Source organism: Pteropus medius, unplaced genomic scaffold (genome assembly GCF_902729225.1).
Source record: "Pteropus medius unplaced genomic scaffold, Ma_sr-lr_union100, whole genome shotgun sequence".
Lineage (NCBI taxonomy): Eukaryota > Metazoa > Chordata > Mammalia > Chiroptera > Pteropodidae > Pteropus > Pteropus medius.
In genome coordinates, this window is record NW_024354500.1 from 13828971 (window position 1) to 13842425 (window position 13455).

Below are 13455 nucleotides of genomic sequence, written 5' to 3' on the forward strand. Positions count from 1 at the left end.
AATTGAAGCCAAGTCCATCCTCCTCCCTCTACACCTCATTGATATGTACACCTAGCCACTCTGGTGACGATGCTATCTGTACTAGCCCTTGTACTACCATTGCCTCCAATGGAGAAGTCTCCACCACCAGGAGAGGTGTGTTAGGAATATTTTTGAAGCCAGAGAACCTTTTTAGTACCTTTAAATATTCCTTTTACATGTTAGGCTTCCCTGAGAAAGCAGACAACATTTTAGCCCTAGATAACAAAATTTATCTGTAAGATCAGCACATTTGCCATATATTTTTAAATTTTTGGATTTAGATTTGGTTAAATAATCCATTCTCACATTGTTTATTATAGTCCATGTTCTCAAAGTGCTTCCCATTCACTAAACTTCTTTGTCTCTGAAGACAATCGTGTAAGGTAGCTAGAAAGCTAAGAATATCTTTGTCACTTTTGCGTATAAACAGTTAATGGTTAAAATTCAGTGTACTAGTGTATGACTTCAAACATGTTATTAACCATTCTGTTCCTCAGTCTGTTTGTCTGTAAAAATGGAGGTAAAAATAATAATTACCTGTTTGGGTTCTTTGAAGATCAAATGAATTAATGCAAAAATAATGCTCAGAACAATACCTGACACCTGGTAAGCACTCAATAAATGGTAGTCATTGTTCATATAATCACCACTGCCACCATCACCATTATCATCAACATCGTGAGAAAATTAATCATGCAATTACCAGATCCTCACTTCACTTCATGCCACGTAGATGTGGTCATACTGGCTGCTCACTACTAATGTCATCCTTTTTGCTTTGACAATTTTCCTCTATTTTTGCCACAGTTGATTTCAAACAGTGTTCAGTTGTTTTGTGAAACTAAATGAATTCAATGAGTCATCACTGTCTCCATTAAAAAGAAGAAAGAAATAATTTAAGTGGCAGCATGCTGAATAGATGTATGGAGGCTTTCTCTCTATCTAAAAGGTAATATTAAAATATTTCAGGACTATGATTTAGAGTTATAGAACATCAAAAGTTTCTAAATACTCTTATATTTGGGCTTCCATTTTTAGCTATAAAGTCCTTTATATATGTTTTCACAGCCTTTCATATTATAATGTGTTAATATATTTCTTTTAAGGCTTCAAGCAATTAGACTCAGAATAGAAAAATTTCTAAGTTTATGATCCTTGCCAGTAAACTAATATCAATAACTCACAATTAGCTCCACAATAATAATGTCACCAATAGAAATTGTCTTCATTTAACTGTTAAGATTCCAAAAATAAACATATCTCAAAAAGTGTTTTGCATTAGGGATGAAAGATTTTATAGAAAATGTTTGTTGGATTGTTTGATTTTTAACCTTCTTACAAAAGATACAGGTACCAAAATACATATCTCTCATGAAAGTCAAGTTAAAGAGTACATATCTGGTAATCTGATCTAGCAAAATTTAGTAACTCAATCAAACTACAGGTAATGCCCGTTATCTAAACCATTTTTTTTATCAAAGACGAATTTTCAGTATTAGCCCCTTTTGCTATTCTTAACCAACTACATTTATAAATTATTTAAATAGTGATTATAATCTCAAGGCCACATATATTTTATCTGCATCGAGAAATATTCTTTTAAATATTATCTCCTTACTTTAGGTGGGCAAACTCACATCTTCTCAGCTGTGGAGTGATGACCCTGCCTTTAGCACCTATCTTTTTGGTGGTGATGGTGGTAAAATGTTTTTCTTGTCTATTGATTTATATTTGTAAAATATAGGGAGATAATTATAGAAAAAAAATAATTTTAAAAAGCATGTTTTAAAATTTTCTACTTTTTAAACAGAGTAGTATAAAAAGCAATCCATTTTAAATGATTTTTGAAACTAAACATTTAATTATTTTGTTTCTGTTTTTTTCTGGTTGTTTTCACTTTCTTTTTTTCAGACTCCACTATTTATTTAATGTTTTATTTATTTTTTAATTTTTTAATTTTTTTTGCCCATTCCCACACTCCCCTCCACTTTGGGAACCATCAGCTTGTTCTCTATCTCTATAGGACTGTTTCTGTTTTGTTTTCTTTATTCATTTGTTTTGTTTTGTTTTGTTTTTAGAATTCCACATATAAGTGAAATCATATATTTGTCTTTCTCTGCCTGACTTATTTTACTTAGCCAATACCCTCTATGTCTATCCATGTTGTCACAAAAGATTTCATTATTTTGTATTGCTGAGTAATATTCTATTGTAGATATATACCACATCGTTTTATCCATTCATCTATTGACAGACCCTAAGATGCTTCTGTATCTTGGCCATTGTAAGTAATGCTACAATGCACACAGAAGTTCATCTATTTTTTCAAGTATTTTTATTTTCTCCAAATAAATATTCATAAATGTAATTGTTAGGTCATAAGGTAGTACTATTTTTAAGTTTTTGAGGGATCTCCATACTGATTTCCATAGTGGCTGCACCAATTTACGATCCCACCAATGGTGCACAGGGGTTCTCTTTTCTCCACATCCTCACCAACACTTGTTTGTTGATTTATTGATGATAGCAATTCTGACAGTTGGGAGGCAATATCACATTTTGGTTTTGATTTGCATTTCCCTAATAATTGATGTTGTGCCTCTTTTTGTATGCCTGTTAGCCATCTCTGTTTGTCCTCTTTGGAAAAATGTCTATCCGGGTCCTCTGCCCATTTTTTAATTGGATCACTTGTTTTTTATTGATGTTAAGTTGTATGGTTCTTTATATTTTTTAGATATTAACGTCTTATCAAATATATCATCGATGAATATTTTCTCCCATTCAATAGGTTGTCTTTTCATTTTGTTGATGGCTTTCTTCTCTGTGCAAAAACTTTATAGTTTAATGTAGTCCATTTCTTTATTTTTCTTTTGTTTCCTTTGCCCAAGCAGACATATCCAAAAAGATATTGCTAAGACTGATGTCAAAGAGCTTACTACTTATGTTTTCTTCTAGGATTTTTGTGGTTTCTAGTCTTACGCTTAAGTCTTTAATTCATTTTGAGTTTATTTTTGTATGGAAAATAAAGTTTCCTTTGTAAGAAATTGGTCTAATTTGGGGGAGGGTGGGGGGAAGTAACTGTCCAGTATTTTCAGTACCACTTACTGAAGAAACTGTCTTTACTCTATTGTACATTCTTGCCTCCATTGATCTATATATCTGTTTTTATGCCAGTACCACACTCTGTTCATTATTATAGCTTAGTAGTATAGTTTAAAATTGAGGAGCATGATACCTTTCATCGGTCTTTCTCAAGGTTTCTTTGGCTTTTTGTGGTCTTTTGTGATTCCATATAAATTTTAAGATTAGTTGTTCTAATTCTGAGAAGAATGCTATTGGTGTTTTAACAGGGATAGCTTTGAATCTGTATAATGCTTTAGAAAGTAAGGACATTTTAACAATATTAATCTTTTTCAATCCATGAATATGGTATATCCTTCCATTTATTTGTGTCCTCTTCAATTTCTTCAATGTCTTATAGTTTCTAGAGACCAGGTCTTTCAACAATTTGGTTAAATTTATTCCTAGGTATTTTATGGGTACCTGTCTTTTCACATGATAATGTAAATTCAAAGCCAATGTCTCTGTCTATTAACATGAATGCCTCAATGCCTATTCTCCGGGTACTTTTCAGGAAGCCTAATCTTGAACATAGTGTCTTACAATAGTTATCAAAAGCAAAGAAAAACATTATTATTGTTGCCTGAAGGATGCCAGAAGTCAGTTCCACTAGCTAATCTAAGGGTTAAAATAAACCAGAAGTTAAAATGGATTAAAGACTTAAATTTAAGACCCAAAACAATAAAGCTCCTAGAAGAAAACATAGGCAGTAAACTCTCTGACATTGCTTGCTCTTAGTAATTTTTTTTCTGATATATCTCCTTGGGCAAGGGAAACAAAATAAAAATAAACAAATGGGACTATATCAAACTAAAACTTTTTTGTACAGCAAAGGAAACCATCAATAAAACAAAAAGACATCCTACAAAATGGGAGAAGATATTTGCCTATCATACATCTGACAAGAACTTAATATCAAAATTTATAAAGAATTCATACAACTCAATACCAAAACAAACAAACAAACAAAAAAAAACGAAACAATCCAATTAAAAATGAGCAGAGGACCAGAATAGGCACTTCTCCAAAGAGGACATTTAGATGGCCAATAAGCATATGAAAAGATGGTCAATGTCACTAATCATCGAAGAAATGCAAATTAAAACCACAATGAGACATCACCTTACACCTGTCAGAATGGCTATCATCAATAAATCAACAAAAAAGTATTGGCGAGGATGTGGAGAAAAGGGAACCCTTGTGCACTGTTGGTGAGATTGCAATGTGGTGCAGCCACTATAGAAAACAGTTTTTCCTCAAAAACTTAAAAATAAATAGTACTACCTTATGACCTATCAATTCCACTTCTGGTAATTTATCTGAAACAAACCAAAACATTAATTCAAAAAGATATGTGTGCTCCTATGTTCACTGCAGCGCTATTTGCAATAGTCAAGATATGGAAGCAACTTAAGTGCCCATCAACAGACAATTGGATAAAGTAGTAGTGGTATATACATACAATGAAATATTACTCAGCCATAAAAAAATAAAACCTTTCCATTTGTAACAACGTGGATGGATCTAGAGGGCATTAGGCTAAGAGAAATAAGTTAAAGACAAATACTGTATGATTTCACTTATATCTAGAATCTAAATATCAAAATAAATGAACAACAACAACAACAAAAAAATAGAAACAGACTCAGAGATACAAAGAAGAAACTGGTGACTGCCAGATGGAAGAAGAGGTGAGGGGCTGTGTGAAAAAGGCAAAGGGATGAAGTACGAATTAGTAATTGCAAAAATAGTCACAGGAATGTGAAGTACAGTATAGGGAATATGGTCAATAATATTGTAATAACTACGTATAGTGCCAGGTGGGTACTAGACTAATTGGGGGATCGCTTTGTAAATGATATAAAAGTCTAATCATTATGCTGTACACCTGAAACTAATATAAAATAATACTGACACTAACTTCAATTTAAAAATTAAAAAAAAAAGATAAACCGGTAATACATTGCCCACTTAGACTGAATTTTAATTTGCACATATTCTCCATTCTCCTTCCTAAACCATTGGCTTGTATTGAGGGATATTCTAAGAAACAGCCTTATAAGAAGCATTGTTTACCATTGGAATGTTGGAGAGGTTATTGTTTACATGACAAAAGGCCCTCATGAGGAGAAAAGCAGAGCCAAGAAGAGAATAGAGAACGAGGAGAAAAGGGAGCCCAATAAGTATAAGACAGCAGAGAATTTGAAGCAAGCTGCTCAATGAAACAACACTGCTTGATAAAGAGGAATTCATGTTCCCAAAGTCAGCCCCTCTAGCCTTCCTGAGTGAAAAAACATATCTATCCCGGAATGCTTCCAGGGTCTTGAGGTGCTACCAGACTGGTAACCTCTCTTTATTAAATTTATTCTTTCTCTGGCCACCAATTTGTCCCCTGGGCTTCAGACCATCCTAAAGAATTATCCTGAAGAAAGTTTTCTGTTTTTGTAAATCCCACCCAATTCTCAAACTCATTCTTTCATCAGTTAAAACAGGTTCTACTTTTAGGTGAAACTGAATCCTTTACCATAATATTATAAGCTTATGTCTGACTCAAATCTCAGTATCTACAGTCCCAAGGCAAATACCACATTCCCAGAAGGTATATCTTATGCTTGGAACTTTCCTCAATTCAATGAGTTTTTCAGGTTTATCATATCCCTCACTTCTTCCTGGATGTCCCACAATAATCAGAGTGTTTCGGTGAAAATAAAAGAATGTATGTATGTGTATGTGTGTATTTGTGTATCAGAAGAGTCAATATAGTATTTCTGAGGTTGCTATCTTTAGAAGGGTCTGCTTGCAGGGTTGGCCCTTGGCTGGCATCTGGGAACTTTGCTTCTGTCATGCTTTCTATGTTAATCAGGCTGTTTTCCCACTTGGAGGATTATGCTCTGCTGTACCTGTTTGCCTAGACTAATTGTACAAAAAATGTGCTTAATGGTGAATACCCTAATTTTGTTCTGGGATTTGGATACTTATGGCTGGCCATGTTAGTAGAGTGCCTATAAGACTGGCTCCAAATAGAAACTCTGGACTCTAAGTCTGAAGCAAGCTTCCCTGGGCCAAAACATTGCACACATATTGCTGCATTTCACTACTGAAGGAAGAAGTGTGTTAGTTGTAATCTCTCCTAAGAGGGAAAATGTTGGAAGTCTGCATTGGGATTCCTCCAAACTGCGTGATGTGTCTTTTTCCATTGCTGATCACTGTAATAAAATATAGTCATGAGTACTGCTGACTCTGAGTTCTGTGAATATTTCTAGTGAATCATCAAACATGTGGATTGACCCTTGAGATATGTATATATGAAAATTTTTAAATAGGCAAGTTTAAAAAACACGTTATGAAAGAAGATACATATATGGCAAATCAGCACAGGAAAACATTCAGTGTCAGCAGTCATTAACGAAGTACAAATAAAAACCACAATGAGATACCACTACATAGCTATCAGACTGACTAAAATTCAAACAAAACAACAAAAAAAACTGACGATCCAAGTACTGTCAACTACAAACAATGAATAAGTGAAATTTGAAATTAAAAATACAATGTCATTTACATTAGCACCCCAAAAATGAAATATTGAGATATAAATATAAAAATAACATATATAAGACCTATATATAAAAAAAACTACAAAACTCTGATGAAAGAAATCAAAGAACTAAATAAATGGAGGGAGATTACATGTTCCTGTATTGGAAGACTCAATATTGTCAAGATGTCAGTTCTTCCCAATTTGATCTATAGATTCAATGCAATCCCTGGAGATGAAGAAAGAGGACAGGAAAAGGCAGGAAAGATGTATTACCACAAGGCACAGAGCATTTTGGGACATGATGAATATGTTCATTATATTCATCGTAGTGGTTTCACTGGTGCTTACATATCATAGAACTTATCAAATTTTACACTTTAAATATGTGCAACTTCTAATATGCCAAATATATATACAAATACAGCTTTTAAAAAAATTATATAACTAATCTTTTTAGGCTCCACTTACAGGCTATTAGCAACACCCATCTGAGGTTCCCTATGATAATACAAGCAATTTTATTAATAATAATTTTAATTAATAAAAGTGATCTTTGAGAATTTCAGCAATAGGCATGATATAATACCTACCAAGAAAGAATGTATGTGAAAATTGACTCAAATGAAAAAGAAATAAAGGTTAGAAAGATGATGAATGGACACATTACAAGTTCCTAGTCAAAATTCTGTAACATAATCATTAGTTACTATAGGTTCTATAAATTCAAAACAGTACTCTAAATCACTGAGGACTCAGCGTAAAAAATAAATACTTAATTTAAAAACCTACCTTTTATTTCTTTCAATGGTCTTACAACTATAAAGAAAACTAGGATATCATAGAACCAGCTCCAAATACTGTAAATACATCTACAGAACAGAATCTGTTCTCTTAAGTGGTCATTTCTAGAAATTGACGAGCTAAGTCCTAAAGATTTTTATGATTGAGATTGTTGATCTTGATAATTTCTTCTTCGACACATTAATTACTTTAAATATTTCGAATCAACTGATAGGTTAAACATTTCTGAGCATACCAACATTTGATAATTTCTCTTCATTTAATCTATTAAGGAGACTTTATAAAATATTTTACATTTCTACGTATGAAGCTGATCCTAGAGTAAAATAAATGTTTCAAATTTATTTTATGCATACACATAGGAAATAAAGCATATTCACTGAAATCATAGCAGTCTTTGTAAGCACAATATTTTTAACTGACAAAATTCAGATGTGTAAAATAACGCATCTCTCTGTAATTGAGCTTAGTTGCTAGATGACTGAAATCTGACTAAGTCAATTCCAAGTTTTTTTTCTCATCACTTCAGAGTTTTTCTTAGTCAAGTGAGGCATAAACTCGGTCAATTCAAAATTGTTTCTTCCCTTCACCTGGGTATCTAGTCGTGGAAAGGGGATGAAGGTGTTTGGAGTTAAGTTGGTGGCTCGCCTCTTGCATGATCATCCCTCCACTCCAGCATCCTCTGAGGTGTTTGCTGTGTCCGCCTGCTCTGCAGCCTAGACCTAGCCTAACACAGTTCCTCCCTGGCATTCTCTCATCACAACCAAGAAAACTCTTTGGGGACCACTGGCTTCTAAGTAAATCTTGCCTTTTTTAAGGGCCAAATATTCTGGTATCTTAATTATATTGATGCCTGACAATGTTGTCAGGCACAGTGTTCATGTTTATTTTCCCAGGCCCCAATAAAGAAGCAAGTGAAGTCCTCCAGGCTCTGTGTGTTCCCAAACATCTCTTTATCTGGTGGGAGTGGAAAGGGGACTGGGGGATGGAGTCTATTGTCCCTCTGAGATTCCTAGCCACCAAGAACTTTCCAAGACTTACTCTCTTGCTTCTTTTGAAACTTTCTCCTTCTACCACATGTCCTTAGCACTGAGAGTTCCCATTTAATCCATAAGATGTGATTTATTTAAAAAGTTATTTTCCTGATGTAATCTGTAGACAAAGGATTCAACAAACAACACATAAACAAAAATGAACACAATCTGAGTGACTTTTACCTTCATCAAAATACATTCAGATCAAGTGCCTGAGGCTCTTTACTATTAATCTTCAAAACTGCTACCAAAAAAAAAGGCCAATTTTCTTTATATTTTTCTGAAAGAAAAAGTCATCACCACTCTGTAAATTCCATCGAATTTTACTTTCCTTGAAAAAAATATAAATGCTATTTTTCTTTTTTCACACACACAGCCTCATACATGGTAATTCCTCTATAAACGATTCCTAGATGAATAGCTTTCTCTTAAAGAAACTCTTTCCAAATAACTTATCATGATGTTCTATTCAGAACCTAAACAAATGATATATTAATTTTTGATAGTATCACAACCACTTCTATCTGTTCTAGTTTGGGGTCATACTAGATCCAAAACAGCTTGGTCCTCCAGGTAAACAATGTCATCAGTAATTAGGTGTGTCATCATTTTGTTTAGATCTGGAATCAAAATGAAAGACCGGGCATTTCAAAAAAAAGTCCAGGTATTTCCAAAAGAGGGAAATGAAGAAAGAACAATTCTGCTGTGATCCTAAAATCATAAGTCCTTTAGGAGGAACTTTTTTTTTTTTCATTTTACTGCACTACAAGCTATTTTGCCACATTACTCACATAGCCAGCAATTACAGGCATCATGAATCGGAATCAACTGGATGCCACATGAGGTACTTATGCCCACTTTCCTAGTCTCAGTGTCCTTAGGAACTACAATCTTTTCACTAGTGTTTAATTGTCTAGGAAACATCCCGGGTCAATATTTTTATTTCCTGTTTTCACCTGCTAGTGGTGAACATTTTTCTCCATTTTCTAAACATATGACTAAATTTAACATGGTAGTTATGACAAGGCATGCAGGAAGGTGCCCAGGCCAAATGAACTAGAAAATTCAAACAATTTAAAATATGCTTTTCTGTTTTGAAGGACGTCTTGAAGTCCAGAAGCCCCTTCCTTACCATGTTCTAATTTTATTGTGATGCTACCATTTATTTGAAAAAAATTTCCAAACTTCTAAAAAGTTAAAAGCTCAATTATTCTAATTCTGTATTATAAGAATAAAGTAAAACATAAGCATTTATTTTGATACACTCATTGTAAAACATCCATGATATCAATCCCTTTTTATTTTAGCTTACTGAAAACAACAAATGCCAGCTAAACTTTAAATGAAATCCTTGTTACAATTTCCTAAAATGTATTGTCATATAAATAATCTTTGAAACTTTTACAGTTCATTTTAGCATCTTTTTATGATCTAACATGCAATTAGACTCAGGAAATGATATTAAGCTGCCATACATATATTATCTCTCCATAAATTATTTTTATCAATTTAACAACATGTGGCTTGTGGCTTTTTTTATCTGAAAATGAAACTTTGCTAACATAGCAAATATATGAAATTATTGGTTTTTATAATCTGTTTTGCATTTCTTCTCTTTTCAAACAAATAGACTTCATAAAATGCATCCACAAAAGTGAGCAATCTGCTCCTTTTGTATATCTATCAGAATATCAGCCAAAAAGTTTGCCTGCTGCAGATTGGAAAGCGAGACTTGTCAGAATTGAGTTGCAGTATAACAGTAAATGGGTCTTCTTTTTAATGCTTTTTATTTAAAATATACATGATATAAAGGAGCTTGATTTTTCTAGGCACAGTAGTATAGAAGTAAGGAATTAGAAGTAAACAGCTGGTTCAAAGAAAGGTGGAGGTCTGAGAAGGATGACATGTGGGGATTCCTCCTGGACTAGACAAGCACAATGGCAATGAAGGAGAAAATACAAGTGTAACTTGCCAATTGTATAGCAGATGATTTGGAGTCATCAAGGCAAATAGACCTTCAATTCCCGAGGATATCTAGAGCCAAAGATTTCTAATACTCCTGAGTTGTGCCAAGCTCTCTTCAATTGCTTGATTTCATTAGACCCAGTTCCCATCTACACCTGTCATAAAGCAGTGCGTGAATGTGTATGTCTGTGAGAGAATGTACATTTTTCTTAAACTTTACTCAGTTTGAAGAACAATACCAGGTACTTTGGTCTAGTTTGACAAGTAGTCATTTATGTATCTGAATTAACTTCTCCATGTGGTAGAAAACTGAGCAATTTCCCAAATAATGCAATATTTTAGTGCTTTTAAAAGACTTTCTGTGTGGTACATTTATAAGTGCTATGCATATGTGTTACAAACACAAATTCATAAAAGAATTTCTCTGCTACTGAGAAAGTATTTTCACCCTCACAATAATAATTTAGCTAATGGTTATAAAGCACTACAAGATGCCCCAAGTATTCTACTCATGCAGTCCATTAATCCTGACAACAACCCTCTCAATGGATCCTATTATTATCTCCAGAGCAGAAGAAGGTGAAGCACTGTGTTCAAGGTCAGCCAGCTAGTAAGTGGCAGAGCCAGCATTCGATCCCAAGCAGTCTGGCTCTGAAGTACATACTCTTACCACAACACAATACAACATCTCATTTATCTAGTTATAGAGGCACTATTATATCAATTTTTAGATGAGGAAATTGAGACTTGATGAGGTTAAATAACCTTCAAGTTTTCTCTGCTAACATGTGATAGATGCCACAAGCCAAGCCTAATCTTTCTGATTCCAAAGTCCATGCTTATAACCAGTTATGAGCTCATAAAACCACTACGGTCTCCTAAATACAGGACCACTGTGTAAAATGTAAAAGTTACTGTGACTATTAAATACAACAGAGGCAAAAGTGAACATGTTATAAAATGGCCTGATCCATATTGTCTCAGTGAGGTGGTTCATCCCTAGGTAGAACCAGTATTTTTAGAACACTAATTATAGCACAACGGTCCCAGGCTAAACCTCCCATCTGGTCCTGAGTTACTAATGTCAACATTAGAGATGGCCTTCATTTTCTTGATCTTTGCTAATCCACATAGCAGTTTCTCTGCCTCCAGGAGTGGCCACAAGGCTAACCAGAAGAAAATTCAACCCAGAGACCCGAACTGGATTCAAAACAGGAATTACCCACAAGTCTGAGTCAGGAATTGTGTTCCCACAGAGCTCTTTGATCCTGAGAGAGGGAGCCGAGCGGCACAAAGGAGGAGAGAGCCAGATCATAGATGAGGACTTTGTCGCTGAAGGTCTTTTCCTTCTAGATGAGCATTCTGGATTTCGGAGTAGCCACTTCCTGCTGAGTGAGCTTCGAGGGGCCTGGCCTCAGCCCTGTGCAAATGAGTAGAAGAATTCTGAACTCAAACATAAAAGCACAGCAGCAGGCCACAGAGTCCACAGTCAGGCCTGCTGGGAGCCCCAGCCAGTTCATACACCATATGTGCCCTGCTTATCCATCTGGTTTCATGGAAAAGGCCAAACAAAACAGTGAAAACAAATGGCAGAGTAGAGTCTTTTGCCCTGGCCTTGAAGTGCACACTGACCTCACCTTGCAGAGTTTTCTATAAATCATCTGGGTTATAAGTAGTTTTATATAAAGTATAAAAGCTCAAGCCATGCAAAGCTTTAAAAAGGGAAGAAAAGTTCCAAAGTTACAGCTAATTGCCTTATATCAATCCTTCCATTTACCAATATTACTCTGTAAAGCAAAACATGAAATTTAGTGAAACCATGGAAACATGTAGTTTAACCACATGTGAATCCAAACCAAAAACAATCACAATTTATGTGAGCACCACAAAACCCTTTGTGTTATTAAATTATTTCATATACTGAGGATTGGACTCACTTATTTAAGCAAAAGTCAAAAAAGTACATTTCAATATGATAATAACACACAATCTCTGAAAGGTAATTATTCTACATCTTAATTGTGCTTTATGTAGATTCTACTTTAAGTTATTTTCTGAAACGAATAAATCTCTATGGCTGACACTTGGAATTGAACTATATATATATATATATGTATATTTTTAAGTTAATTTCAATAGACGAATTGTTAGCCTTGATCTATATCTAGTTTTTTAGCCTTAGTATTGTTGACATTTTGGACTAGATAAGTCTTTGTTTTAGGGAACCATCCTTCGCATTTAGCCGTACCTCTGGCCTCTACAATAGCACTGTCCGCATTTGTGAAAACCCAAGATTTCTCCAGACATTGTTAAATATCCTTGAGGGTCAAGTCAAAAATCATACCTTGTTGAAAGCCACTGGTCTATATGATAATGAGAATAAGTTTTAAATACTGATCAACCTCTTCTCATTTATACACAACCATTCGGTAATTGCTATTAATTGATACTAATGGTTCAAGGCAATGACTAGGCTCATTATTGAATTTTCAAATCCAAGTTAATCATTTGTCTTCTTATAAAAATTATAAAAATTATAAAAATAATAATACCATGGCTTTACCTTTCTGAATATCATGAAAATTCAATCATATACAAAAGTCTATGTGTTATATAATGGAATGAATATACAACATGCATGCATGTACTATGCAACTAGACATTGAAATTTCAAAAATCTAAATTTTCTAAATTGTTTTTAAGTCTACTGATAAGTCTTCAGAGTCCATTCAGGAAGAACACAGGTTTTTCCTTCAAATCCAATAAAGTCCACAAAAGCTCAAAATGTGTGTAAATTAATGTAATTTTTAAAAATACATGTAAAGTCAAAAAATTAAGTCAATAAATTAAGTCTTTAAAAAACTTTCTTTTTGTCTCTTCCCTTATGTTGGGCTTGATGTGAGATATTAAGGTGAATCAAGCCAACACAGCCTTAGCTTGAAAATACATGTCAATAGTAGAGATGGAAAAAAA

At 34.0% G+C, this 13455-nt stretch overlaps 1 protein-coding gene across 1 annotated transcript in view; it reads right to left on the reverse strand.

The window, feature by feature from the left end:
• LOC120594938 (uncharacterized) overlaps nucleotides 1–13455 on the reverse strand; it is a 236289-nt gene that overhangs the window by 185803 nt on the left and 37031 nt on the right. Inside the window, exons 3-4 of the mRNA XM_039853154.1 lie at nucleotides 11705–11902; nucleotides 8788–8848 (exon numbers count right to left, since the gene is read on the reverse strand). Coding sequence (XP_039709088.1) covers nucleotides 8788–8848; nucleotides 11705–11797 — 154 coding nt within the window. The 5' untranslated portion in view covers nucleotides 11798–11902. The remainder of the gene's footprint in view (nucleotides 1–8787; nucleotides 8849–11704; nucleotides 11903–13455) is intronic.